At 39.7% G+C, this 25,235-nt stretch overlaps 1 protein-coding gene across 2 annotated transcripts in view; it reads right to left on the bottom strand.

The window, feature by feature from the left end:
* Nucleotides 1–25,235, bottom strand: part of UBR1 (ubiquitin protein ligase E3 component n-recognin 1) — a 58,685-nt gene that overhangs the window by 31,166 nt on the left and 2,284 nt on the right. The window contains exons 2-18 of one of the 2 annotated variants that reach the window (XM_081881011.1): nucleotides 20,322–20,578; nucleotides 18,987–19,065; nucleotides 15,291–15,401; nucleotides 14,859–14,989; nucleotides 14,085–14,223; nucleotides 12,369–12,431; nucleotides 11,952–12,075; nucleotides 10,993–11,100; nucleotides 10,555–10,643; nucleotides 8,262–8,360; nucleotides 6,812–6,969; nucleotides 5,877–5,976; nucleotides 5,298–5,426; nucleotides 3,926–4,106; nucleotides 3,222–3,283; nucleotides 545–655; nucleotides 66–131 (exon numbers count right to left, since the gene is read on the bottom strand). In XM_081881011.1, the coding sequence (XP_081737137.1) occupies nucleotides 66–131; nucleotides 545–655; nucleotides 3,222–3,283; nucleotides 3,926–4,106; nucleotides 5,298–5,426; nucleotides 5,877–5,976; nucleotides 6,812–6,969; nucleotides 8,262–8,360; nucleotides 10,555–10,643; nucleotides 10,993–11,100; nucleotides 11,952–12,075; nucleotides 12,369–12,431; nucleotides 14,085–14,223; nucleotides 14,859–14,989; nucleotides 15,291–15,401; nucleotides 18,987–19,065; nucleotides 20,322–20,578 (2,007 nt within the window). Of the gene's footprint in view, nucleotides 1–65; nucleotides 132–544; nucleotides 656–3,221; nucleotides 3,284–3,925; nucleotides 4,107–5,297; nucleotides 5,427–5,876; nucleotides 5,977–6,811; nucleotides 6,970–8,261; nucleotides 8,361–10,554; nucleotides 10,644–10,992; nucleotides 11,101–11,951; nucleotides 12,076–12,368; nucleotides 12,432–14,084; nucleotides 14,227–14,858; nucleotides 14,990–15,290; nucleotides 15,402–18,986; nucleotides 19,066–20,321; nucleotides 20,579–25,235 lie in introns of both variants that reach the window. The other variant, XM_081881010.1, reaches the window with a different exon arrangement.

Raw genomic sequence — 25,235 nt, forward strand, 5'->3', positions numbered from 1 at the left:
AGAGAATTTAGGCAACAAACAACACACTGTTACTATTAGACCAGAGAAATTGCAAACATACTCACCTGAAGGAAAATTATATCCTTATCATACATTTCTTCTCGACATTTAACATCTTGATAATAAAACATCTGAAAGAAAATAAAACGTATATAAAGCTTCATATACAAAGCCGTCCTCTTTGGCATAGGCATTCAATTCAACAAAACACTACACCTTCCTACCCGAGGTCACAGAATTGCAGGGTTGGAAGGGAACCCCAGGAGTCATCTAGTCAAGCACCGGTGGACAGTGGGCACGATCCAACCCGTTGTGCAAGGCTAAAGATGCTGCTCAAGGCTAAAGAGGAAGCGCGCAGCCTGTCCGTTGCTCTTTGGGGTTGGGGGGGGGGATAATATTTTTTTTCTTGATTTCCCCCTCTAAAAACTAGGTGCGTCCAGTGCGTCCAATAGAGCGAAAAATACGGTATACTGGCAACTTAGCCTCTGTGGGATATATATCACTACATGCGAGAATATATTTGTAGTGAAATTTGGTTTGGTACCTGGCTTATCAGAGACAGCCCGTTCCTTCTCCACATTTCGGCAGCAACCTGAGCAACCAATACTAGACAACGCAAAGGATATTCCACCAACATCTGCACCTGGAATTCTTCCTAAAGGTTTATTAAAAAATTGATTGTGTTAAAACAACCAGCATTTGCACAAGGAAATCAATTACTACAGATAAGTTAGTAAAAAAGCGGGGCGGGGTTTTCTTTGCTATCGTTAAAAGAAAAATACAACAAAAGGTTAGAGGCAGAATTAAATTGCACTTTATTATGCTAGGCTCTAACACTGTACTGTGTAGTTTCAGCCAGGTCAAGTCAGTATTCATTCAGTGTTCAGCCACTACAGACCTATATCCTTCCTTAAGGAAAATGACTAATGATTCTGTGTTGTCAATTATTGATGGTAAACAGCGACTTCCGGGTTAGCGCGAACGGCTAATGGCGGATTCCCTCCGAGCTCCGGAGGGAATCGGCTCTGCTGAAGATGGGTCTTGCCGTGCCGGCGACACGGGGACCCTCAGAAACCGCAGGCGCGGAAGCCTGCGGACTTGGTGACTCGGTGGGCACCTTAAGCGCCCTCCCCGACCCACGAAGAGCCTTTTTAAAGGCTACGGAGAGGGTACGGAGAGTGGCGTGGTGCTGAGAGTAGACCGCTACTTCAGTAGAGCGAAGCCGCAAGCCATGGCCGGAGAGCGCTGACTTTCTTCCCAAAATTTGGACTGGATAACAAAGGACCCGTGAGTAGTGGAATTTGGACTTTAAAAAAATTTTATCCTTTGAATTCGGCACGACCGGGGGATGTGTTAAAGGGAAGTCCGCACCCCCTCTACTTATAGATGATTTAAAGCAAGGAACGGAGAATTAAGGCGGAATGAATACTGTTTTGATGATTTAAAAGTTTTTCACAAATTTGATAGAAGAAGATTTTGTGCTGGAGAGAAAGGGAGGAACTTTGGAACTTTGTGTGTAATCCACCCCAAAACCCGGGAGTGTCCTGTTTGGGTGCCGGAGGAAGAAGTGAAAGGAGTTTGACAGCTGTCAAAGAAGCTGTCAAACGGGCGGACAAAGTAAAGAATTTTGTTATTTAACAACTCTTTGAATTAAAGGTGATACATTTGAACTGAGGCGATTGGAAACAAAGTAGTGATTATAACAAAGTAACAGATTACTGGAAAAGGACTACTAAATAACTGAAAGCCCCCTAGGGGGAATTAGTGACATTACAATGGCTGCAGAGGGAAAATTACTGGCGGAGATAGAAAAAATGTTCTTTCTCGTGGGAATCCTGCAAGAGCAGAGTATGGCTTTGAGCAAAGTATTTATGACCTTGAATTCTGAAACAAACAACTCTGCTGAATGCACAAAGGAGACGTATGACAAAAACTCTGCAACTGAGCAGGAAGAGATGCTTTTGGAATTGGCAGAGAAGAAAGAAGGAGTGCAGACACTACAAGTGGAAAATATCAACCAGGAATCTACACTGTTAGAGTATGAGCAAGAAGACCTTTGGATTACAAACCTGCGAAAGATGAGAAAGAAGAAGAGGGAAGTCCCTGGAGTACTTGGAATATTAAAACTAAAAAGAATAAAGCAACATGATTGGGACTTTCCTCTTGAGTATGGAAAAGTAGATGATCCTTCGCAGCAAACACTTCTTAACATTCTGGATGAAAGAAAATATGATGTGACTCTGACTGAACTCCTTCGGGGTCTTAGGATCAACAAAGAGGACTACCAATATACTTGGCAGAGAGGGGCTGACAGAGAATCAGACGCCTCGGACGTGAGGAATCCGGGCTAAGAACTATTTTTTGTTTGTTTTTTGGACATTTGTTTGGGAAGGGACAGAAACCGGGGCGGGGGGGGAGAGAGAATAGAATTATAAAATGTTATGATTTGTTTTATTTGGTCAATGTGACCTATAATTAATATAATAAAGGGAAAATTTGTGGAAGGGAAGTTAGATCGACCTTAAAAAAAAAAAGAAATTAATGATTATAAGAGAATTGGATAAGTTGAATATAGATAAACAAAAAGAATTAAATTTTTAAAAGTAATATGAATATGTTTAAGACGTTAGGTAAGAACTTGCTGAATTAATTATTGGAACTGGGATGTAAGAGGAGGGGGTGGGGGGAAGTCAACGAAAGTGGGTAAAGAAAATTAGGGTATGAAATTGTATGTGTGTGTTTTTGTCTTTGTGTGTGTGTTTGTTGTTATAAAATGTAAAAACCCAATAAAAATTATTTTAAAAAAAAAATTGATGGTAAACAGCATCAATTTTTTTTGCAGAATAATTATTTATATTTAGCAGCCAATAACTACCCACAGCAGGGTACTGCAGTTTAAGATCTCCTGCAATTAAGAGCTTATTTGTATCTTTATTAGTTCTCTGCTACATTTATATCCCACCTTCTTTCTATGGAACTCAAGACGCCATACCTGGTTCTTCCCCTTCCCATTTTATCCTCAGAATAACTTTTTGAGGAAAGTTGGGTTTAGAGGGAATGGCTGGGCTGGCTGAAGCTCACTTAGTGATCTTCATCACTGGATAGGGAACTGAGCCTGGAACTGGATCAGGGAGACCCAACAAGTTAACCACTACACCACAATTTCTCTCATAACCGGCTGAACTTTCAAATACTATTGAGTATCCAGTGGAGATACTTACAGATGTTATGAATTCTTGGAGTCTGGAGATTACATTTGTTTTGCTCAACTGTATGTGCAGACCTAGGAAATACATTAAAAGTAATGTTTGTATCAATTTGTAAATTACAAGATGCATTTGTATGCTTGTTGTCTAAATACAGGCTTATAATTAAGCTCTCCCCTCACTAACTACGATCTGTAGCCAAGAACCAACATTGGCCAGAGAGCTTAATCACAAGCCAAGTTTCAGAGAGCATACGAAGTCCAACTTTGGCTTAGCTCAGTGAAGTGTGGGAGAAAATGGACTCAGGAGGAACTAAGCAGCTGCAAGATCCTCTCTGGGAGCCTACACATTTTCACAGTCCAGGTAAGTCATAGTTTGGCTTACTATGCCATATGCACCAAGCCCTAATAAATTTATACATGCTGTGAAGAGATACTTTCTGCTCTCTGCTGTATTAGAAGCCAGTCACCCAATCAAACTGACTGGCAAGTAGATTCAGAACAGCAAAATAATTTTTTTTCCTTTACAAGAACAGGAATTCAAAATGGTGTTATGAGCTTAGATTGTAAAGATGATTTGAAAAATTCACGCAGGAGAGATCTTACAGTAGCTATTGTTATCCATGATAGTTAAAAACAACCTCCAGGTTCAGAATGCTTCTCAAAATGTGAGCAGGAACTGACTGCAATTCTCATAAGCTACAAGCACAGGACACTCACCAGCAAGCATCCTGGACAATGGTAGATGTATGCTGACAGGATCTGCAGACACCCTGAAGCGCTTGCTTTCCAAAGTATGGCCACATAAATGAATCACTGTCTTGTCCCATGAATAATTACTTGCACTACATCTCAATACTGTTGCATGGCATTCCTTGTAAGCAGTCACCAACAGTGCTTCCTAGAATGGACAATATTTTTATAATTATATTTAAATATACAGCCTTATTTTTTCTACTTCAATTTAACTGTGCATTTTTATGTTTTAATATGGGTCATGCGTTTCATTTTTGATCAGCGGCAATGGAATTGTGCATTGCTATATGTTTAAAATAAACCCAATTCCTAAGAAAATTGGTTACTAATCATGCTGTGAAAATATGGATTGTTCAGTTGCATCTCTTAGGAACAGCTTTCTAGTCATTTTTTCTGTCACAATTCTGGTCAACCACACGTAAATATAAAAACAGAACAGTCTTTTCTAGATGACTTTCAGATACTTTGCTGCCTAACTATATGTTTTCAACTCCATAGCTTTATGAATGATCTGCATCTCCAGAAGCCACTTTTCAGCTTTCTATATAGAGGATTGTGAAAATAAGTAGGAGACTCTCAAAACAATTTTGAAACAACAAGCTTAGCAAAGATTCAGATCATCAGCCAAATCCGAAATCTCTATCTTCTCACTATTCTGTGTTGTTTATCATATACAGTGGGCCAGTGGGGTTGGTGGTTGATAGGTAAATAAATAAATGAACGGGGGAAACCCACCATTTCCTGCCCCCATTTATTATCCCCCCCTGCACACCCAGTGGGTTTTCCATGCTTACCAGCCTCTGGGATGCTCCCAGAGCCACCTTCCCAATGTCCAGCAAGCAAGGTGGCACCCTCCTTGCCAGCCTCTGGAAATGAGATGCGAGGGCTCTGGAAGCGTCCCAGAGGCTGGTATGGAAGGTCCGCCTTGCTTACCAGACCTCCTATGACCTTTCCACAGCCTGGTAAACACCCTCCACCTTGCAGGAGGAGACCCCCTCAGAACCAAACCCTTGTGTATGGGATGGGCCAACTGTATCGCATCCAGCTTCAATTAGGAGGGAAATCTTTCATTTTATTTTATTTTTTGCTAAATACAAATACTTCCACAGATCCTGCCGAGTAAGTATCAATTGAAATTATCGTAGCAAAATTTTGATATGTAAACTTTTAAGAGTTCAAGGTAAAAAAAGATTCATGGGTTAAAGTTGAAGCACCAGGCTTGTCAAGGTCATGGGGAGTGGTATGCTCACAAGGCACCTCCAAAGATTTGAGTCTGCTCCATAAACAAGTATTTGTTTCTACAGATAATGCTGCAATTTTATTGAAACAGGCTTACGTCGCAGGCACACCACTCCTGAAACATCAGGAGAATAATCTTCAGTTGCATCTGGATGACAATGGCTGCTTCCCAATCTGGATCCACCTCAATGTGCTGACCAACTTGCCTTTTTATTTCCTCCATGCCCTGGAATGAAATCCCCGCCCCAAACAGTATGTGACTAAACCGAGTCTTGTATCAGACAGATGTTCAAACCATGATTCTAAGCAAACAGAAGTAAGCGCCAACTAAAACAAGGCCATTTATATTTCTACAGTGTGGATAATTAATTAATAAGGTTTATTTACTGATTAATCAACAGGTAAACTCTAAGCAGTTATGGTGTGTGTTTTAATAGCATCCCAAATTATATACATATGTAATTGTGTTTGTAAAATCCAGAGCTCTGCTGAATAAAGTTAATTCATACTCACCTGAAAGAAACTGATTTTCTTTAAAACATCTGAGAAGAGCGCTTATGAATCATATTAGGACAGCACATTAATATTGTATTGGGCATATGGGCAGGTTCATAATACAGTAGCCATATATATATAGCAAATAGCAAATTAGAGATGTATATATTATATACTGTACCTGCATGCAAATAAGAATCTTCAGGAAAGAACGGAACCCTTCCAAAAACTGCTCTCGCAGTTTGTCTGTCCACACTGTAGGCTTACTGATTAAAATATATCTGTTGCAAAAAAAGTTGAATTTCAGAAGTCTTTTCTAGACAAAGCAGGCTTTAAGTTGGGGTATGGGGCTAGAATCGTATGTGGCTGGGAAAGATTTTGAAAGTCCTTTGAGGAAATAACCATTGGTGCAGCAAGAAAATGGCTAACACATTTGCAAAGCTAAGCAGGGTCCAGGATGGATTCAAACTGGATGGGGGACTGTGCGCTGAGATTCCTGCATTGTAGGGGGTTGGACTAGATGACCCTCAGAATCCCTTCCAACTCTAGAAGCCTATGATTCTATGATTTCTCTCTCTTGGAAATAGTGACAGCCTGGCTGAAATGTGGAAGAACAAGCTGACCTTGATCACTGATATCCTCTTGCACAACTGTGTCTCCACTAGGTCTACCCAGAAAAGGGTGACATAAAACACAACACAAGAGATAGATTGGTTTTTTTAATAGATATTGATCAGTTTGCAACATATAGTAAGGAAGTATGCCCTGATGGTGGTAATGACAGACACATAAATTATTATTCTCCACTGCCAGTGAATTGTGCCAGTAATTGGTTCCAGAATGACAAAACGGCCAATCTAATTTCTGACCATGATTCTAAATTTCGGTTGAGACACATAGGAGGCAACGTCTGACCAGGCAATGTTTCATTTTGATTCATTTGCCTAAGGTTGTAGTTGCATATCCACAATATGATTCAGTTCTAATGTGGCATGTTTTGCAATGCTTATCCCAGACACAAACACTTTTTTGCAACATGTAAAGAGCTAGGTAGGATAAAACAAATATTATTGCCAAATGAAGCACGTACTCATCTCCACAAACAAGAACACTTACTTGAGGTCATATATGACTGCATATACTCGACCCATTTTCTCTTGGCTGTAATCCTGGAAGTTGAATTTGCCATTTTTATCCAGATATTTGGGGAGCTCTTCAAGCAGTGTCTCTGTTATGACAGAGATTACATTTTGCTCTTCAATGAGATGGCGGGCCTGCGAGGGAAGCAGTAACAATTGTTGTTTGTATTTCATTTTCTATTTTATTCAAAAAAGGTAAAACCTTCAGATGTATTGCTGCTTTATGTAGGCAGTACAGTGGTACCTCAGGTTAAGTACTTAATTTGTTCTGGAGGTCCGTACTTAACCTGAAACTGTTCTTAACCTGAAGCACCACTTAAGCTAGTGGGGCTTCCTGCTGCTGCTGCACTGCCGGAGCATGATTTCTGTTCTCATCCTGAAGCAAAGTTCTTAACCTGAAGCACTATTTCTGGGTTAGTGGAGTCTGTAACCTGAAGCGTATGTAACATGAGGTACCACTGTACTACAGAAGTACAGTGTGGGCGCAGGGAACCACTGGCCCTCTGGATTTGTTGGACTCTACCTCTCACCAGTCCCAGCCAGCTTGGACAGGGATGATGGGTTACAGAGCATATTTTATCATATCACTGTCATCTGTCTTTGCAAATCAAATTTGCCAGCAAGGCTTAAATAATTAAACTGCTTTGAGTTTCTTTGTTTTCTACCATCAAGCAGCATATAAATAAAGAATTACACAGTGTCAGCACACCACCAAAAATTTGGCTTTGGGGGTGGGTTTCAGCACAGAAGAGAGGGCAATAAGGCCTTGTTTTGTAAGTAGGAGACTGCTTGTGGTTCATGGGATCCAAACTATAATAATGCTGTCCTGAAGGCTGGTTGTAGGCTCTTGACAAAAGGAAAATAGTAGACTATAGAGATATGGTTGCCCCTTTGGTTATAGTGACTGAAACAAAAATTAAATATGTTTGCTTATTTAAAAAATGAATGCATAAACTACTATAAAGGTTATTTGCAAGATTTCTTCTCACATATTGTTTATTGTTTCCACTGTATGATGCCAGACCAAGTCAGATAGGAATACAAATAAGCAATGTACAGTGGTACCTCAGGTTAAGTACTTAATTTGTTCTGGAGGTCCGTTCTTAACCTGAAACTGTTCTTAACCTGAAGCACCACTTTAGCTAATGGGGCCTCCCTGCTGCAGCCGCGCCGCCGGAGCACGATTTCTGTTCTTATCCTGAAGCAAAGTTCTTAACCTGAAGCACTATTTCTGGGTTAGCGGAGTCTGTCACCTGAAGAGTATGTAACCTGGAGCGTATGTAACCCGAGGTACCACTGTATCTTAAGCAGAATTCAACCAAGTCTTTCTTTGGAAAATTTCTTGCAGTGTCCAAGTTACCTACAAGTATTGCGACTAACACAATACGAAATGTTCTTTATATACTCGGATGATTGGCTGTACGTACCAATGTAGGAACGGTGAACATCTGAACCGAAAGTGCTGTCACAGAAATTTGCCTTTCATGATCATCACTGATGTATTCACTCTGTAGTTTTTTGTAATGCTGTGAAGAGAAGAATATGCAAAAAAGGTGATTGCCTGGCAGGAACTTAAGGCCAGAGGCATCATGAGGCGAGCATACGGTAAGTGAAATCCCTGCCTTCCAGCAGGAACACACACTATTTCACCAGACAACCCAACTGTGAAGGACCAATGTTCTTTCCTTTTTAAAATTTAAGACAAAGAAGGACTCTGTTTGGACCACTGGGCAGCATGGTTCTGCTCGTGTCTTCCATGACTGCAGTAGGCGGCTGGACACTCCCAAACTTTCAACGTACAGCACAGGCAAGTCATCTTTGGCACAAGGTAACAGAGTGATCTTATCGGCCAAAGAATGGGGAAATCTTCTCTGTAGATGCTTTGAGCAGAGTAATTAAAGGCAGCCATTTAGATGAACACTGTTTCTACCTCAGGACTTTGATGAAGTTTGTTGTAAAAGTCTCCCCACCCCCACCCCAAAATTCAACTTTGAGTGATGCTAATGATTGCTGAATCTCACTGAATTTTCTCTTTGGGGAGGACCTTTAATGAACTCATTTAATGAAGAATTTAATCTCTACTGTTTGTTTATTATTCTGTTACCAGTTTTGAACATGTGCCAAAAAAAAAAACTTACAAATGCTTAAATAATTAGTAAACAAGTGGTTTAAGAACATTATCATCATTTATTAAATTTATATATTGTCCTTCATCCGAAGATCACAGGGCAGTTTACAGAACTGGATACAGAGTTGGATGCCCAACTCCCATCAACCCCAGCCAAGATAGATAGATAGATAGATAGATAGATAGATAGATAGATTCTTTATTGTCATTACACAAGTGCAACATTGCACAAGTGCAACGAAATTGGATGCCATCCCTTAAAAACAACAAAAGCAAAACAACAACAACAACCAAACAAACCACATTCCAGCCACACCCACACCCACACCCATCAAACTCCCAGGTCACACTATCGAGTTACTGCATTTAAGAAGGCCACAGCTCTTGGATAGAAACTATTTTTCAGTCTATTTGTCCTTGACTTGATGTTTCTGTATCTCCTGCCAGAAGGCAGTAGTACAAACAGACTGTGTCCCGGGTGAGATGCATCCTGCAGGATATTGTTTGCTTTCCTAAGACAACGGGAACCGTACAGTTCTTCCAAAGATGGGAGGGGATGACCAATAATCCTTTGGGCTGTGGTTATGACCTTCTGGAGCACCTTCCTCTTCCTAGCTGTACAGCTGGAGAACCAGGCACAAATACAGTATGTGAGAATGCTCTCTATGGAGCCTCGGTAGAAGGACACCAGCAGTCTCTCACTCAGATTGTTCTTCTTTAAAAGTCTGAGGAAATAAATTCTCTGCTGGGCCTTCTTCACCAGAGCAGTGGTATTTGCGCTCCAAGTCATGCCCTGATCGATAGTCACTCCCAAAAACCTGAATTCCGCCACCCTCTCCACCCGTTCCCCGTTGATATACAAGGGCTGAATGTCCGCCTTTTTTTTCCTGTAATCCACCACCAATTCCTTGGTCTTAGCCGTATTAAGAGCCAGATTGTTCTCTCCACACCAAGCACAAAGCCGCTCCACCTCGTCCCGATAGGCGGACTCATCCCCTCCTGAAATGAGCCCCACCACCGTAGTGTCATCAGCAAACTTGATGATTTTGTTGCTGGAATAAATGGCTGTACAATCATACGTATAGAGAGTATAGAGCAGGGGACTCAACACACAACCCTGTGGTGAGCCGGTGTTAAGGCTAAGGGCTGTGGACATATGTGACCCTACTCTAACCCTCTGAGAACGTTCTGACAAAAAGTCCAAAACCCAGAGACAGGTGGAGTTGGAGAGTCCAATCGCCTCTAGCTTGGACACCAGTCTATGGGGGAGGATAGTGTTAAAAGCAGAGCTAAAATCCACAAACAGCAGCCTCACATAACTCCCCGGCTGCTCCAGATGGAACAGAGGTCAAAGTAGTGGCAAAGCTGGGGCTGCATGGTGTATCAGCACAGTCCGTTTGAGGCTTCTGCCAGTCTACCATTTTGCCCCACCCTCTCTCACCTCTGCCTCCTAGTGAGTGGCAGGGATGCTGCTGCCATATTGCTATGGCTCTGCCCCACTGGGCAAGCTGCAGTCAATAATTTTTTTAAAAGGCTTTGCAAAACATACCATGCTATAATAAGGGTGAAAAGTAACAGGAGAGATAAATTACCTTAACAAATTCCATGGCAAACCTTTTTTTGTACTCCATTTCCATGAAAAAACTGCTGAAGATTAGTTCATGCAAGATCTTCCTAGCTCCTGAAAAATTCAACAGTTCATGTTTACTCCCATAAGAAAAAGAGAATGAATATCTAATTATAAGAATATTTTGTTCCATTTTACAAAATGCAATGTTTATCTCAATAACAGAGTAAGTAATAACAGTAAGTGCTTACATTTCGAAATATACACAATTGCCAAATATACAATTGCCAAGCATAGTCCAGTTGGGAAACCATATTTGTTTGAAAGCCTAGACATCAATCTTTTTTCAAAATTTAAAAAGTAGCTGTCAGACTATTTCCAAATATCAAAGTTTCACTCATCTTAAACTGAGTGGCAGACACTGAAGGTGTAAAGAAGCTCAATTAACATCAATTCAACTTACCTTTGTAAAGTTTTGCATCCCAAAGCATCAATGTGCTTATAAGACAAGGTTTCTCTGAATCAATTTCTTCTTTTAGACATATTTGACAAAAGATCTGACGAAAGTCACCTAAGAGTAAAATAATCTCGATGGGTTATTGGAATGATTGTGGCCTGCTTAAATGTTGTATTCTTTTGATTAAAAAAAACTTTTGCCAATAAATCTTCAGATGTAACAGAATAGTATCTCTATTCTGAAATCAATTCCTTACATTTACAAGGACCCCACCTCATCGCTGACCCTGTACTGCCATGTTTATCTTTCAATCAATATTATTTCTTTTGAAATAAGAGTGTAAAGTTTCTAGAACTACTATTGCCTTGCATATTTGAGATGTTATTCTGGACCAGCTTTGAACAAACAATACCAATAACGTATGACTACTTATTCAATTTCCAACCCTGCCTCCATCGTAAGGTCCCAGGGCAGTTTACAACAATTTTAAAATATATTAAAGTAAGTTTAAGCAAACTCATGGTATTTATGCTAGCCACTTTTATTCTGAATTAAAAGCAGCCATGAGGAGCACATGAATTGATAATTAGGAACATGGCCTACAAGAACATACCCCAGCTAGCCATCACCATATAATTGAATATTTATTTCTGGGTCAGCCAGGGACAAGAAGACCAGAATAGCATTACTTTCGCTACCTCAGAAAAACACAAGGAAATTGAGGCTTGAATTCAAGTGAATGGGAATATTTCCCAAACACAACTGTGGGTTTTATATCAAGACATTTTGTAAGATGCAAATCCTTAGTATAAAATGCTTGCACATGAAAATTGATTTCAGTATCAATAATAGCTTTGACCATTTAAGAAAGACTGGTCCTGCAATTACATATACTGCTAAGGAAAGAATTCTCTTGTCAATGTTTCGGCATTTGATTATGATACAGAGCAATTTAAGGTGCTTACTTGAGTAGCTCATAAGTTTGTTTAACCAGGAACCAAGACGCAGAGCAAATTTCTGGTGAGCCATAATATCAGCATGAAGAACCTTAACATTTAGGGGACCTTGGGAAACGTTGTTCGAATGTTTCTAGAAAATTTTTTTAAAAAGACATTAGAATTAGAGGATATTCTTTGATCTTGTCTACTTTTTTCCTTTCATCTTCTCTATCATGCCATTTGTACTTCCAACTAAGGAAAAGAGAGGACAGCTGGAACAGTTGGAGCACAGTGTCTGAAGCTTAATTGATTAAATGTTACAAAAAATGTAGGATAAGAAAAATCTGAAAAGGTCAAGAATGATTCGAAGTCTTTGCATCTGTAAAGGAACAGAACAATTATTCAGTATTAACTGGGTATATTTGACACATTTCAGGAAGTTACCTTAATCTCTTCTTTTGCTTCCTGGCAAACAGCATATGATCCTGCCTTGACAGCCTTCCGGCCCTGAATAATTAGAAGAAGTGACATATTTAGGTCAGGTAATGGCAGAACTTGATCTTATAACAATATGTAAACAAAGCGTCTCCACCCCCATCGTTCTGCCCGGACGCTGAGGTCCAGCGCCGAGGGCCTTCTTGCGGTTCCCTCATTACGAGAAGCAAAGCTACAGGGAACCAGGCAGAGGGCCTTCTCGGTAGTGGCACCCGCCCTGTGGAACGCCCTCCCATCAGATGTCAAAGCGATAAATAACTATCTGACATTCAGAAGACATCTTAAGGCAGCCCTGTTCAGGGAAGTTTTTAAACTGTGATATTTTAGTGTATTTCTGGTTTTTATGGAAGCCGCCCAGAGTGGCTGGGGAAACCCAGCCAGATGGGCGGGGTACAAATAATAAATTATTATTATTATTATTATTATTATTATTATTATTATTATTATTATTAAGGCAAGACTGAACTAAGGATGCTCAACTGTTTCATAAGCAGCTAATGGTTTCAACTCTTTATCTTTGGAGATTTCACTAGACTGATGCACCCTATGGTGTGGGCACATTTAGAATATTGTTTGTACTGACCCAGTTGTAATGTTGTGGTGTGTAGCTCAATTTCCATGGATGGGTAAAGGCTCAGTGTCAGAGCATTTGCCAAAGGTCCCAGATTCAATTCCTGGAATTTCCAGGTAGGGTTGAAAAAGACGCCTGTCTTAAACCCAGGAGAGCTGTCCCCAAACAGTGCAGACAATACTGAGCAAGATGGACCAATGGGATGCCTTAGCTTAGTGTAAGGCAGCTTCAGGTCTCTCAAGACAGGCCCTAACCCTGAAGAGTGTTACTGCATGACCCAATTCATCCCAATGAATCCTTCCCTCATGATTCATTGCGCAAATCTACATATAGATAGATGATACAGATGATACATTATAGATGATACAGCTATACATATACATATTCCTGCTGAGATTTCCCTTGATAAAAGACACTCCTTTCAATATATTTTTCATATAACTGCCTGGAAAAGTAGGATCACAATATGGAGTGCCACAAGCAACATCGCACACCAAGTGATATTGCTTCGGAGAGAGGAAAATGCTGTCATGCTCCACCAAGAGGCAGTGCAATGTCAATACTGTTGGGAAATGGTGACGTTCTGTTCCTCTCTCTTCTCTTTCGTGGAAATAATCCCTTATCTCCAAAACAGAATTGTTACAGAACATGGTGGCAGGAATGTGGCAAACCCACAACCACAGGGTACAGTCAAATCTTGGTTGTTGAACGGCTCTATTTTCAAAAGTTTTGGTTCCCGATCGCCAAAAACCCGGAAGTAAATGTTCCGGTTTTCAAACGTTCTTCGGAACTCAAATGTCCAACCTAGCTTCCGCTTGAATGAAAGAAGCTCTTGCAACCAATCGGAAGCCGCGCCTCGGTTGTCAAATGTTTCGGAAGTCGAACGGTCTTCAAGAACGGATTACGTTCGAAAACTGAGGTTTGACTGTATTAGCTGATAACTCTTATTGTTTTCTCACCTACCACTTATGAAGCATTTGGCTTTTCTTGCTAAGTAATGGAAGCAAATTATAGACCACAACAGTACAATTGGCTCTCTCTCAACTGGGCTACAATATGGTACAGTTGTAACAGGAATGGTGCATACTACCAACCTCTTTATCTATAGCAGCAGTATATATCTGGGCTTCTCCAAGCTCACAGCCAAGAGTTCTTTGTAGGCTATAGATAACATGGTCATAAGAATGATGTTCATCATTGAAAAGGACACAGTAGTATTTGTCCAGCTTCTCTCTACTGGGAGGAAACCAAAATATCATTCTAACAAGAGAATACTAAAATAAACTCCAACATACATATTGGGCAACAAAACAAATGTAAGCCATTAAGTAAAAAAGGGACAAGCAATCAAATTGGAGGAATTGATTAAGCTCTGATTTACATAAGTAATGTTCTTGTTTGCATTAGAATAGCTACTGATCCTGAAGTAAGGAATGCCTTACTTGCGTCCCAGACCACTTTCTCATCTACACCCTGATTGAGGTTGACTTCAAAATATTCTTTCATTATTTTTTTACCTTTCTCTCTTATTTCTATATTGTTTAATAGTTCTTCGTTTAATCTCCATCCACGATGTGAGCTCACCTCCCCATGTAGAGTTAACATTATTGAATTATGGTTCAAGAAGGTCCTTGGTAGTATCAGAGATAATTCAGCAGATAATCAGAGATAATGACAGCAGACCGTCACTTTCCTACCTTCCTGTGCCTTATCATTGTTGTTTTCAAATGCAGTCATGCTTCTCACTAGTCTGACTAGTCCTTTTGGCTTTCCTTACCAAGTAACTGAATGACTCTGCTTTATTTTCGAAGGTTTTACCACTTATAGGCAAGTAAAACACTTGCCACGAACTCCAGCACATCACTTACCTAGTTATAAGCTCTGGAGGCAGCTCCTTCTCTTCCTCCCAAACAGTCATATCTACAATATATTTTATTACTGAAGGGAACATTTTTCTTGCTTGCGCTATTAGCTCTTCATTCAACTGGCATTCCACGTTCTACAGGGGGGGAAAACACTAATATGAATTAAGAAATGCTGTGCAATATTAATCTGTTGAACATAAAGAACACTCTTCCTCCAACTGTTGTTACAAAAATCTGAATAATGGGAATTTAATAAAAAGCTTAAAAATATATAAATGCAGCACTCTGACAATAAGTGAGCGGTTATTTATTTATTAAAAAATATTTTTATACTGCCTCTCATCTTAACACACTCCCATAACAGCAACAAGTACATCATGAAGTGTGAGGTCTTACAATATCTGTTTTCCAATATATTGCAGGCAGGTGTGTTACCTCTTCCATGCTTCCTGCTGCTCCAGGCTCATGATTTGTACACAGTGGTCCAGTCTTCCATGCTTCTGTATCTCCACAATCACAAAAACCTCCTCCAGTAGAAGTGTGCATCTGAAACAAATAAGGTCATCAGATACAAGGTGTTACTATTAGTACAAAAAGCCCTACATGATTTGGAATCAGTTTACCTGAGCGATCGCCTTCACCCATACATTCCCACTCAACCACTTCATTCTGTGGAACTGGCACTGTTACAGGTGCCACATAATACTCGTTCCACATTTCTAAGAAATGAATCTCTGTGGCAGTTCCCACAATTTGGAATTCCCTGCCTACTGGTGTAAGGCAGGCCTCTTCATTGCACTCATTTCAAACCTGCTAAAAACAGGCAAGTCTACTGTGATACATAGAATGTTTCCATGTATTTTCACCAGTCTTTCGCTTATCACTGATTTTACTTATTATCTGAATGTTTTAAATAGCTGTTTTTACTAATGACTGTATTGTTTTATCCTTTTTGTAAACCTCTTTGAGATTTTGGGTGTTGGTTTTGTTACACAAACAAATTTTATTAAACAAATAAATATTAAATAAAGGGGGGGGGGGAATTGCACCCAAAGCTCTTTTAGAACACTATGCTCAACTATGTATTAGCATTATGTGTGTGAGTAATAACGAGCCTCAGGCTTGGGTGCTCTCTCTCCTCCTCTGGCAGGGCCGCAAAGAGATTGTAATTTTTCACTTTTGTTTTAGAAACATGAGGAAACTCTGCTTAGTTTAAACTATGGTTTATTCGAAAGAAGCCAAAACCATAACTCAGGATCCCATCTTCCCAGGTGCTCTTCCAACTATGTGTTGGACATGCCATGTTCCAAGCACCAAAACTTTGCCCCATATGACTCCTTCCACCATTCTCTCCATTTTAGCTTTCCTCACCAGTGTGAAATTAGGTGGAGGCTGCAGATTCCATACTCTTGCATTAGAGTCCACATGACCATACCTGACTGAACAATTCTCCTGCTCCCATCAACCCACTCCCTGATCCTACAGCATTAAAAATGGGGATTGCTCTCTATGAAAAAACTACCATCTGCTAAACATCATAGATGATGCAGATCTAAGGAATACAAAGGATTCCCCCCCCTTTTTTTATTCTACTCATTTTCTTTCCTATTCCTTCTATTTCCTTCCTTAATTGCAATAAAGCTTCTTGGGTTTGACTGTATACTTTTATGATGCACCACACTTTCATGCTAACTAAACGCTTTGACCAAGACAAAACAGGCTGAACTTGTTCAGGGGAGATAGGAGTTGAAAGTTGCATCAAACTCTCAAAATTCCTTTTGTTCAGAGGTTAGGTGAATTGAGAGGCAAAGATGTCACCAGCTAGGCAAACCTTCAATGCAGTTCGAGCAATCTCCCCACCAACTGCTGTGATCTACAAAGCTACTGCAGGTGTGTACAAGGGCTTGGGTATATCACTTTACTTTTTTCTTTCAACAAATCCCCACGCCATCTCACAAATTGATTTGGTAAGTCTTTAATTACAAAAATGGTTTGGGTATGTGACATGGAACCTGCTGTTCAAGAAAAACAAGCCCCCAACCCCTTCTCAATAGTGGAAAAAGTTGCAGTGTTCTTTAGAGCTCAGTCTATATGTTAAGAATTCAACTGCTAAGACACCTAGTCAAAGTTTATTAGAAGTCTGGAATTTAGGAAAGCAATTAAACTAGTCCTCCCCAAGTCATAAACTAGTAACTAAAAACATATACAGAGCCTGAAAGCAAATATATGAATTCGAGTCGTCTTTGCATAACCTTATTTCACTATGTATAACCCTTATTAGAAAGCACAAGGGATTATTTGGATGATTTGCTTAAATTTATTTTTTACCAATGCTTAAACAGATTAAACAATACCTTGGAGCCTGGAGGAATTTAAACCTCTTGACCCAGGGCAGGGCAGCCAAAGTTAAAATGGCTGCTGTGCCCAGGCTCCTGTTCATTTTCCAAGTGCTCCTTATTTTAATTCCAAGTAAAACTATTAAAGGCTGGCAATCAGCTCTCAACATGTTCATCTCGCAGGCCCGTAAAGCAAAACTTGCTATGTCTCTCATTTGCCAAGTCAAGAGGATGGGGCTTCCCCAGCCTACAAACTTATTTTGATGTGCTGCAGTTATGCCAGATGATCCCACAGTTAACCACTGATGACGTTAAATGCTGGATTGCCATCGAGAGCCCCGAGTCAACTTCCTGGCTGGCTGCTCTACCTTGCCAACCAGGATTATGGCTGTTATGGCGAAACCTGGGAAACTAGTTGTATGCTGAGTGTCCGGTATAGATGGAGAGGGAAGTTGGTTTCCTCTCCATCTCCACTGACTCCCTCGCCTTTTCTTCATCATTATAAGGAAGTAGACAATCTAGCCTTGTGCAACAAGTTGCGAGAGCAAAAAATAGATTCGTTGAGCATCAAACATATCTCTCATTTTATTAAAGATGAGGAATTACAGACTGGAGACAGAAATTTGAAGAGATTTGAACCTCAGGGTATCCAAAGGTTCTCAGAAAGGACTTGTTTCAACACTTTATGCTCTGGCTTCTAGACTTTCAATTTTCTCCCTTTGAAAACCTTTGATTAGCATGTGGAGGCTGATGTAGCTTTAGAAATCGATCCCTCACAGTAGTCTAGAATGTGGTCCTCTAAACCTTTCATTTCAGTTTCAGCTCTGGTAGGGAAAATTCATTAAATACAGAAATGGTTTTTAACTCCAGGAAGCCACATGCTAAAAGGGTGCTTCCCATTTTGTTGGTGGAGTTGCAATGTGAAAGGCTCAGTGGTTTTTGATCTCAGCACCACCACCAGGCCAAAGATCTATAGGTCTATCCAGGTTGTGCTTATTTTCCACGTTTGTAGGAGATAATTCCAATTTACATAGCAAGATACTGATAACTCATTTGCTAACAGCTGCCCCTTTAGTCGCGACTCAAGGCTGGAAAGACCCTTCTATGTACTCTATTACAAACCAGTTATAAAAAGCTTTACTTATAGCCACAACAGAGAAATTGACCCACCAACTCCAGGTTCTCAGAGGGGAAGTGGACTCACTGGACTTCGCAGCTGTCTGATGGTTTTTTAGCTTGTTTAACAACACAGTCACACAAATGAGAAATTCCATCTAGATTTGATTTCATCTGGTGCTGTTTTTGATTAGATGAGTTTTTGATTCACTGTTTACATCTTATCTTGGAATACTGTCACACTGCTTCTTTTGTACACTTTTTTTAAAATACCGTATTTTTTGCTCTATAAGACTCACTTTTTCCCTCCTAAAAAGTAAGGGGAAATGTGTGTGTGTCTTATGGAGCAAATGCAGGCTGCGCAGCTATCCCAGAAGCCAGAACAGGAAGAGGGATCGCTGCTTTCGCTGCGCAGCAATCCCTCTTGCTGTTCTGGCTTCTGAGATTCAGAATATTTTTTTTCTTGTTTTCCTCCTCCAAAAACTAGGTGCGTCTTATTGTCTGGTGTGTCTTATGGAGCGAAAAATACGGGGGGTTTTTTTGTCTCTTTACATTTTGTTGAATTCTTGAAATACTCTCTTAGTCTTGCTTATTACATATTTAATAAAATAATAAAAGAAAGTTTAAAAAAGAAAAGAAAATGCTCTAGCAAATTATTGTGAAGCATACATTATATTACCTTGTAACGGTGGTTTTTGTGAATGCTGTTCTGGAAACAATCCATGCAGAGCACACAAGTTGGATCAATTGCACAGTCTCTGCAACGAAAGTAAGAAACCACTGTATAACCACCCACTCCAAAACACAAATCTCCCATATTCCAGCAACGCTGGTAGCAAAGTTTTAGATATTCTATTCATTTTCAGTCAAAGTATGAACATTACAAATTCAATATTAAAATTAATATTTGGCTTCAATATTAGGTGCAACTATATAACATAGAACTGAAGTTTGTTCAGAAGTAAAGGCAGAAGCTTTCACTCTCTTGTTCATGAAGAAGAGGAAATGTGCAACCCCAAGACTCACCAAGACTTGTCTCCATGCACCTGAACTACAGTTCAGTTCTCTATCAAAACTGAGTCACCATGTTATAATAGCGGTCAACAGTTATTATAAAAATATTTATTATTGAAAAAGATATTTAGACCCTTCATCCTCACAGATACCAGGTGGTATAAAAACTATTTAGAAGCAGTTAAAACAACATAGCAGACTAACCAACATGAACTACATAAACTGCAACTTAAAATGCATAAAGGTTTGACCTAGTGCCTAAAAATCGTGAAATCAGTGCTAGCCATGCCTCTATAGGGAGAGTACTTCAAACTCAGGGCAGCACAGAGCAGGCTCTCTCCCTTTTTGCTATATAATGTACTTCCCCTAGCAAGTGTACACAGAGAAAAGCCTTAACTGAAGATCTTAAGACTCCAGTAGGTTGATATAAAGAGAGGCACTCCTTCAGGTATTTGAACCTTCGGCCTTAAAGTTAAATACCAGTATCCTGAATAGGGCTTAGAAGCAAGTAGGTAATCAATGCAGTTTTTGCAAAATAAATATAATGTGATTCAGCCTAGTTACACTAGTTAAAAGTCTGGCAGCCACATTCTGTGCTAACTTAAGTTTCCAGGTTGCCTTCCAAGGAAGCCCCACCTACAAATGTATTACAACAGCAACAGACAGCTGCAGCACTACACCTTACACAGAAGCAATATTGGGAGCTGGGGGACTAGATGTAAGTAACAGGGGTTTTCTCAACTCCCCATGTCCCAGGCCCAGCTGCTGTGCCCATGTCTTTTAAATGGAAGTTTATTTGCTTTTACCATTGTTTTCCCTTTTATTTTAAGTTGCAAGACTCCCTTCGCTTGCCCTTATATGACTATTACCTTATACTAGTATCCTCAGAAAGTGCAAACGTATTAGAAATACATGATGCACCAAATCTATTTTGCAATCTGCATGTTGCTGTGTCACATAACAGAAGGAAATATTGCAGAGCAAGAGTGTAATTATTCACCTGCATGAATATGTTGTCTCTCCACCTTTGAACACCTTTCCACAGAGCTGAGGAGTGCCACTCTGCCGTAGCTTCTCTAGACAGATATCTGGATCTTCACCGAACAGATACCACTCCAGAGGGTACAATATGGTCATCTGAGCTATTTCTTCCTCCTTCTCTGGCAAGGGATCCATTTCATCAAAATAAATGTCCGGAACAACTTTTGCCAGATGCTGAAGAAAGGCAGTATGAAAATCAAGCTTCTCGTCCCACCACTGCAAAAAACACAAAAGTATACTTAGACATTGGCGGGGGGGGGGCGATAATCAGAGCACATGAACAGGCATTCTTTCATGTATCATGATCTCAAGCTAAGCAGTACAGGACTTTAAAGAGAAAAGTAACTGCTTTGAATTGTACTTGGAAAGAGGCCGGTAATCAATGAAGATGCTCAAGAACTGGCAATATATGTTTCCATCTTTCAGTCCTGGACAAAAGCTCTGAAGCTGCCATTTCCAAAAGCCTTCAGGAGCTACAGGCACAAGTTAGCTGTCCTCAGCTCCTCCTTTTCTTCCCCCACCCTCAGATCTTTATAGCTATGAAGCATCAGGAGAAGCTACAAGAGGGATGACTCACATGATACAATACTCTAGAAGCATTTCTCCCATTACAATCAACTTCATCAGCATAACCACACTTTCCTAATAGCGGGCTATAACTGTTCATAACAGGATTACAACTGGCATGCAATATAACAAGTGGGAAAATGCTTCACTTGTAAATCATAGAATTGCAGAGTTGGAAGAGACCATGAGGGTCATCTAGTCCAACTCCCTGTTTCCCAACAAAACCCACAACCCTGAGATTAAGAGTCTCATGCTCTACCACTGCAGCAATGTTAGCTTAAGCCAGGTTGAGCATCACTGTGGCTACAAAAAGTCATAAAATTAGATGTCAGCATGTATATGTGATTTACAAGCATACTCCCATATGCCATTCAACCAACATTTTCCCCAAAGGCACCAAGGAATAGTTTCTGATGATGATGATGCATTTCTCACCCACTCTTCACCATAAGGTGCCAGAGCTGGTTACAACACAGTCAAAAGAATACGGCTGATCCCAATATATCAGTTGTTAAAAGACAAGAATAACAGATAACATCACCATAGCAAGGATGGTATAGAGTGCCAGACTGGGGCAGGGGAGACAAGGGTTCAATTCCCCACTCAGCCACTCTTAATACCAAGTGCTGAAGGCAAACAATAAGGAAATAATAATATGTTCATGCTTGGTTGTTAAGTATATCTGAGGCATCTGAGAGTAAGCTAGAGTAAATAAACTCCTGATGTGATCCAGGAGAACACTTACGTTCTACCAAGAGAGAGGTGCTATATGTTTCCTGTTCCACAGAACTTCCATCAATCCCAGAGATCACATGTGGAAATCCACAGTGTTTGTATTTGTTTTTATATATTTTATACAACTTTTCTTTCATAAAGAGGTTAACATAATTGGAAAGCTGTAACCATGTTACAGCAGTAAAACAATAATAACTGCATCGTTTAAAACAGCCAACAAATTAAAATTTTAAGTACTGCTTGCTGATAATTTTTTATCCTGTACGTATGGTGGTCCTATTCCCATTTTACCCACCTTGTAAGGTTGGGTTGAGAGGGAGACTGACCATCTCAAAGTTACCCAGTTGGCTTTGTGGCTGAGCAAAGATTTAAACCTCTTCCCAGTCTAAGTCCACTGCACCATTCTACCTCACATGTCATAATGATTCCAGGCTAACATACTGGAGTGAACGCTTGGGAGCAAGGCCTCCACATCAGTTTTCAAAGAAAAGGCTCATCATTGGACAAACGCATTCTGTTCAATAGTCTGCACTTGGTTTTTTAGGGTTTATGGCTCATCATTGGACAAACACATTCTGTTCAATAGTCTGCACTTGGTTTTTTAGGGTTTAAAATAGTCTTAAAAATTAGTCAACAAAAGTTGCTAGGCCACCTGCAGGCATATTAGTCATGTGTGGAACATCAAAGGCCAAAATGAAAAGGCAGCACCTTTTCCTAATAGCTAAATAATAGCCTATAATCAATCCTAGCTCATAAAGCCATCTCTGATTAACACCCTGCCATCTTCACTGAATTATCTGGCACACAGCACAGTACAACCAGTACTTGAAAAAGGGAAGAGGACACAATTCTAAAATCAGCAAGAAAATAAATTACACGAGTTTCACCTTGTAATATTTTTCATTTTAAAAGCTCACTGAAAAGCTCACTAGCAAAGACAGGGCAAAGTCCTCTCCTCTTCATTTAGATACATGTTCTCCGCTTCTTACAAAAGCTTCTGCTATTGAATTATGTGGAAATGCAAAGTAGAAACCTTGAAAAAGTCTAATTTCAATGTAGTTTCTCTGAACCCCTTCTGAACTTGAAGGGGTTCTCTGAACCCCTTCAAGATTTGCATCAGTAAAGACAATAAGTATCTTGTTTATTAACTTCTGTTTTTTAAAAATAACTGTTTTTGATTCAGCAGAATCAATATTAACGTGCTAAATCCCATGAGGAAATGCAAAACAGTCAATGAACGGGCTAGCACTTTAATTAAATATTGTGCAAGTCTACACGATCCTTCTTAATCTGTTATGCCATATTGTAAACTATGTGCCCTTGTTATTGTACTACACATTCTACTACATATTTGCAGATGAATTGAAAATCCTCCTTACCAAATAGGATACTACAGACAATAAAGTTTGAACTGATCTCTTACCACTGTCCCCATACTAGCCTTTATTTGAAAAACTAAAGCAATTTAAGGCATTAGTACTTCTTATTTCAATATCCTATCAATACAGGCAACATTTTATTAAGATACGGTATTTCATTTTAATTTCATATTTAACTTGTTATTATTTCCAACACTAGATTCCTAGTATTGTGCACATCAAAAATAAAGCTGATATAAATTGCACAATCTGCTATCATCTTCAGACCCATGTTTCAAGATTATTAGTAAGGCTGCAATCCTAAACCTACTTACCTGGAGTAAATCCCATTTAATTAATTAGACACGGTTAAGATGCTCTGTAAGGGTCATTAGTGGTTCCAACATCTCTCTTGCCACTGCATATTACAAAACTGTTCTTCACATGGGATTAATTAGTTAATTAAAGTTAGAGGAGGTTGGCCATCTTTTAGGACAAAGGTCCTCTCACATGAAAACTATACTTAATTTGCATTGGACCCCACCCAAACTTTTTCAAATCACCCATAATCAATCCCCAAAATGTTGAAGGGTGTGTGATGCTTTGGAATCCCAGATCTGTATGTGGTAGGACTGCGCCCCAGCACAATAATTTTGGTGAAATGTCTTTCCTGAAATTTCTATTATAATTTATCATAAACTGATATCAGAGGGCGATATTCTGAGATTACTTCTTGGGCTTTGGTTTCCTATCCGATAGCTGCTGTCAGAATGGAAAAGTTTTCAGGTGGAAAACATGAGGAAGTCTTACTTTACATTCCTGGTTTACTCATGTGTAGAAAACAGCACTGTCTGAATGCTTGCCTCAGTGTGGCAGAGTGATAAATGGACAATGTAAGAAGGATAAGTTCTTCAGTACATGGTTATTGTTTACAGATTTCATTAACAAGGCAATACTGCTACTACAACTACCTGTGGCACGTGTATTGTTATGGAGAAGCTTAATCTAACCTTAAAATATAATCATATGTGCCTTAATTTTACCAACTGAAACTGACATATTGGCAAACTGTACTCCAAGTTTTGTTTTATTTTTTACTGTTCCACTATGGAAAACCAATAAAACAGATTTCTTTTTTCTCTCACACACAAAGTAGCTTCCATAAAAACCAAAACCACAATACACATAGGCAAAAAGATAAAATCCAACAACAATAAAATAACTGTAGGAGTATAAATAGCAATACCAGAGAAGCATAAAACTATCAAAACCAGCTAAAATTCTTAATACCACTTTAGCATCAACTTCATACCAATAATACTACAAAGGTTTCTGGATTTTAGAGGCAGCCCCCCCCCCCCAGTGAATTACAGTATTGACCATCACTACCACATGAGAAGCCAGGACTGTGTCCATCCTCTCTAGATATGGTTGCACACAAGCCTAAACTGAGAATCTGAACTCCTAGCCACTGTCACCATCACTGCAACATGTGGTTCCATCTACAATATCAAGTCCAGGAGAACCCTCTCTAGACAAGCTTATCTGGAAACTTCTTTGTGGTTTTTTCAGCACCAGATGAAGACCTTTTAATTCACCCAGGTTTTAAAACTGTTTTAAATCTGGACTGTAAACTGCTTTATGCCGTCTCTAAATGGAACAATAATTATACCTTGTTGGGTTTTAATTATTATGTATATTCTGTTTTTGATACTTTGTTGTAAGCCCCCTACGGAATGTTTATTTATGGGCAGCTGTTGTGAATTAGAATTATTTAAATAATAGGCAAGTCCTTAGTTGTGAATTTTGTCCTTCAGGGATAGTTCAGAGATGGTTGCATACCCCCATCTGGATCAATCCATTTCCTTATCCAGAGCAGCCCACATCTAGTCTGAATTAAGCTTCAGCTTGTTCTTCTCATGCACCCTAAAACTTTCTTCAAATACCAGTTCAGTAAGTCCATAGCCTCATCAGGATAGAGGGAAGCGTGGATTAGACATGCATGCCTTCTGTGTACTGATGACACTGCAGCCCAAACAGTATTCTTTTAGCAATCTCATGCCTTGAGCATGGTTTGAACTATGGAAAGGCGGTATATATACAAAATTTTGTATGTATGTAAATAATACAGGATACAAGAGAAAACTTTGAGGTACCTTCTGAGCCATAGGTATAGAAGTCTCCAGCATCATCTGCCAGGATGAGTCCTCCAG

Source organism: Podarcis erhardii (genome assembly GCF_964252035.2).
Source record: "Podarcis erhardii genome assembly, chromosome: 1".
NCBI classification, from domain to species: Eukaryota; Metazoa; Chordata; class Lepidosauria; order Squamata; family Lacertidae; genus Podarcis; species Podarcis erhardii.